This window comes from Limulus polyphemus, unplaced genomic scaffold (assembly GCF_000517525.1).
Source record: "Limulus polyphemus unplaced genomic scaffold, Limulus_polyphemus-2.1.2 Scaffold5199, whole genome shotgun sequence".
NCBI lineage: Eukaryota > Metazoa > Arthropoda > Merostomata > Xiphosura > Limulidae > Limulus > Limulus polyphemus.
Genome location: NW_013670809.1, coordinates 18,986 through 23,015, shown reverse-complemented (window position 1 = coordinate 23,015; position 4,030 = coordinate 18,986). Strand labels below are relative to the sequence as shown.

Genomic DNA, 4,030 nt, shown 5'->3' with positions numbered 1-4,030 from the left:
CAAAACCTGGACTCCATCCGCAAAAAGTGATGCTTTGCATTTGGTGGGACATCAAAGGAGCAATTCATTTCAAACTGTCAATGCAGAGATCTATAGTCAGCAACTGGAACATTTAAATCAAGCCCATCATCAGAAACACCCTTCACTCGGTAATCAGAAAGGTCAATCAAAAAATTTAACATGAAAATAAGGTGGGTTTCTGTAGAAATGTTAAAGCTAATAATTCAATGTCTAACTGTTAAACTCACAAGGTCAGATGATTAAAGTAAGTTTATAGTTAAAAATTGCCTTTAATACCGATAATTCTTAATTTTTCTGTTATTACAATATGCCAAATTATATACTAAACTTCATACAGGAATTTATCAGTTCTGTTTTTCATAGATTCATGACAATTACTAGACTTCAACAGCCTATCACATAATTCAGTTTTATTTAGTGCATTAATTCTGACTATAATTTTCTAACAGCACAGATTAATTGTATGAAACACTGGTTAGATTACTTGTGAGAAAATAAGTACAGAAACAAAACAATTTTATACTAAACTTTGTTGGTTTTATATGTAATTTCAAAGATTACACATTTTAAGAGATCAATCATAACATTAGGATCATTCCATGTTCCATCTTTAAAGATAGCCCTTTCATGCTTACTTAACATGTTCATTCCCTCTTGAAAGACGGTAATACTCAAATGTCAAAATCCCCTTTATTAACAAACTATATGTTGATACTGACAGCAGTAGTATTCACTAGTAATGGTATAAGCAAACTTCTTATTTCACTCAGTTACAATATTACTACTAACAGAACTATTACTACACTCAAGTACCAGAACTTTCACAACTTAATTCTTTTGATAAGAAGAAGCACCACAGAATGTGGCACAACTATATGTAATTTATGAAAATAAATATGGCAACTTGAGTCAATTATACTTTTATAGCTCTCTTGGACTCCAAAATCGATTATTATAATTAGTAAATTATTTGGTGAAACTTGGTTTATATCTTAAAAATGGAAACTGAATTCAGCGTATCAATTCAACTGATTTCAAAATGAGAGTAGTGTTAGTGTTAGGTTAATATGCGTTACTTACACTGTAACTCAGTAACTGTAAGTCTAATGTTAGTGTTAGTAACAGTATAGCTGTAACTTGTATTTGTATGTGTAATGCTATTGTTTATTGCAAATCAATTTGATGATGATCATGACAATTTAATATTAATATTATAGAAAGTTTACAAGTACTCAGTGCAAGTAGTACTAGTAATGCATTACTACTACCACTAGTGACTAAAACTGGTACTAGTAGTACTGGTACTACTACTACTGGTACTGAGTCGGAGTAGTACCCATCTATATCATGTTTTAACTCGCCTGTCCAACAACTTTAAGTTTAATATATTCTGATCCTGAATCACCCCCTTCCGGTTTCTGATTCTGAAAAAGAACAAAAAAACAACTATTAAAACCTTCCAACAACAGAAAAACAAACTGAAATCATTGCCAACGTGCTTAAAATTCATTCGAACTAACCTGACGATCTGCCATGTTAAAACCCGGCCGCTTTTCAAACAAAACTTTTGTTTCGACGTTAGCGAGAAAACGCGTGAGGCGACGAAAGTGGATTCATGAAGGAACAAATTGGCGATGAAAGTACAATATTAATAATAAGCCGTGTAGATTTTTCAACTGATTCTATCATTTATTATATACACATGAAGAAAATTGAAGTCACCAAATATAGTAAAAGAAGTCCATAATTGCTTAGTTTCGGGCCATTTTAGACACTAATCAGACCACCACATTCGAACAATAAGACATACATAACACCAATATAGATTTATTTGACAGTGTGGATGTTTGATTTATCTAATTTTTTGTTTATGTAATAATTTTAAATATTCTTTGTCTTCGAAAATATTAAAACTTGCTCTGACACTCGTGATTAAAGGCAAGGTACCATCCTAGAGATAATTATTCATCATCCTGGGACGAGGTAGCTCCACCAATACGATGACGCATATGTATTTTCAAGTATATTGTCAATAATTCATTATTTTTGACTATTTAATCTGATTTCTGTATGCAATAAAAATCGTTGTGTTTAATTTGATAGCCCAATTCTGTTCCTTCATTACCAGACAGTTAATATTCAAATTTTAGTTTTAGGAAACTTTGATTGAGTATGCTCTGTACATTTGAACTTAGTGTATCACCAAACAAATAACACAAAGAAAACGTAATATTTTCTATTAATAATAACTACTCTTATATGTAACTTACTTTTACTAATACTTATATACACTATACTGTGTATATAATTTAATTTATGTGACCATTTATAAGGTATTGTTACGTCTCTGGTCGTTTGTTAATTTCCCGTATAATTTCTTTCGGGTGAAACTTTAGTGATACAAGTCCTTTCTTAAATAAAACTAGTTTATTCTTTCTCAATACAACTTTGCAATACACTTAATTTCCACAGTCACTTTAAATTAAACACACGCTATAATTCACAACGATTCACGCAATTTACTTACGGTCACTACCGCGCTTGACTCAATTGTCCGTCTGCAATTCAATTAATTATCTCGCTTTATTTGCCTGCTTATATACTAAAATAGAGGGCGCGTAGAAAAGACTAGAGTTGTCAGGAAGAGACATGATCCTTCTAGAAACTCCGGCGCACATGCTTCCAGAGTCGCGTGACTTCCTCTGTCGTAACAGTATATTACAAAATATTATTGGTTATTATCATATTGGTTATTTATTTCTTTTTGAGGTTGGATAATGTCATGATATAAAAGACTGTTTCGTTCAGATAGTATTGATTAATTTGGTTATGGGAGTGAATGTTTTATTATTGTCTAGTTTTTGTTATAATAAGAGTTAAAAGCAGATGATTGTAGGAAGTTTTGTTAATAATTCATTGATGTTGAGAATATTGAACGTCACGTGCAATATATTGACGTCGAGAATATAGAAGGTGGACAGACCATTAAGTGATAATGATATAAATAACGTGAGACGAGCGGGAAACAGCAGACAGATAATAGCGAACGAAAATTAAGTTCGTGTGAAGTTAACTACCATAGAAAGGATAGGCCTAACGTTTAATATGCTAGAGTGAAACTAACAGTAGAAAAGAAGATAAGAAAAATAATTGTATTCCGTCAAAGCGTGGTTCTAGAGCAGTTGAATCAGCCTGAGTGGACTTTTACAAAAGGAACAGAGGATCTTCAAAAGAAAGACCAAACGATTACGGTAACTCGCACCATAATTGTAAGTGAATCACAGAGAATAGTAGTGCGATAGAAATAGAGAAGATAGTTCGGCTTGTCAACTGAAGTTCTAAAGTAATTGAATAGGCCTAAGTGGATATTTGACAAGAAAGAGAGAAATACATATATATAGTATTTATGATATGTCCATAATATCTATGGTGTTGAAGAATTCGTTGTACATACGTTAACTTGTTCTGAATATATATATTATTTTGAAAACAAGTGAAGTGCGAGCTGTTTATTCAGAGTGTAAAGTAAATATCATGTTAATATTAAAGTTTTCTTTGTTTCAAATGTCATTTGTGAAATCCTTAAATTTTAGAAACATCTCAAATATTTGTTCTCAATAAAAGTATTTTATTTGTTATCTCCTTTATATAACGATGTTAAATACCTTGTAATCACCAAAAATCAAAATAATTCTAAATTGATTTTTTTTTCTAGAATAATTTCAGGAAGTTATTGTAACATTACTAAATGTTTGTTACTTAACTAATTTTAAACTAGTAACAGTGTGTGTAATTAAGTATTTTTTCTATAAGTCACTTATCGCTAATAAGTCACAGACACCTACTGTAGAAGAATCCTAAGACCAACAACAACATAGTGTTGCGTCATCGAGGTCACGTGACTGGTGTGGCGCCCTCTAGTTTCTAGAACTATCTTGTTTCTTCATGAATGCTCTAGTATTTACTAGATGGGGTAAGCGGGTATATATAAGAGGGGATAACGTGACGC

The 4,030-nt window shown here is 31.6% G+C and overlaps 1 protein-coding gene across 2 annotated transcripts in view; it reads right to left on the bottom strand.

The window, feature by feature from the left end:
• Nucleotides 1–1,786, bottom strand: part of LOC106472261 (small ubiquitin-related modifier-like) — a 12,436-nt gene extending 10,650 nt beyond the window's left edge. For both annotated transcript variants that reach the window (XR_002613429.1, XM_013932888.2), the window contains exons 1-2: nucleotides 1,542–1,786; nucleotides 1,383–1,445 (exon numbers count right to left, since the gene is read on the bottom strand). Coding sequence is in view for 1 of the 2 variants with exons in the window: in XM_013932888.2 (XP_013788342.1) it covers nucleotides 1,383–1,445; nucleotides 1,542–1,556 (78 nt within the window). In the remaining variant the exon portion in view is untranslated. The remainder of the gene's footprint in view (nucleotides 1–1,382; nucleotides 1,446–1,541) is intronic.
• Nucleotides 1,787–4,030: the final 2,244 nt, after the last annotated feature.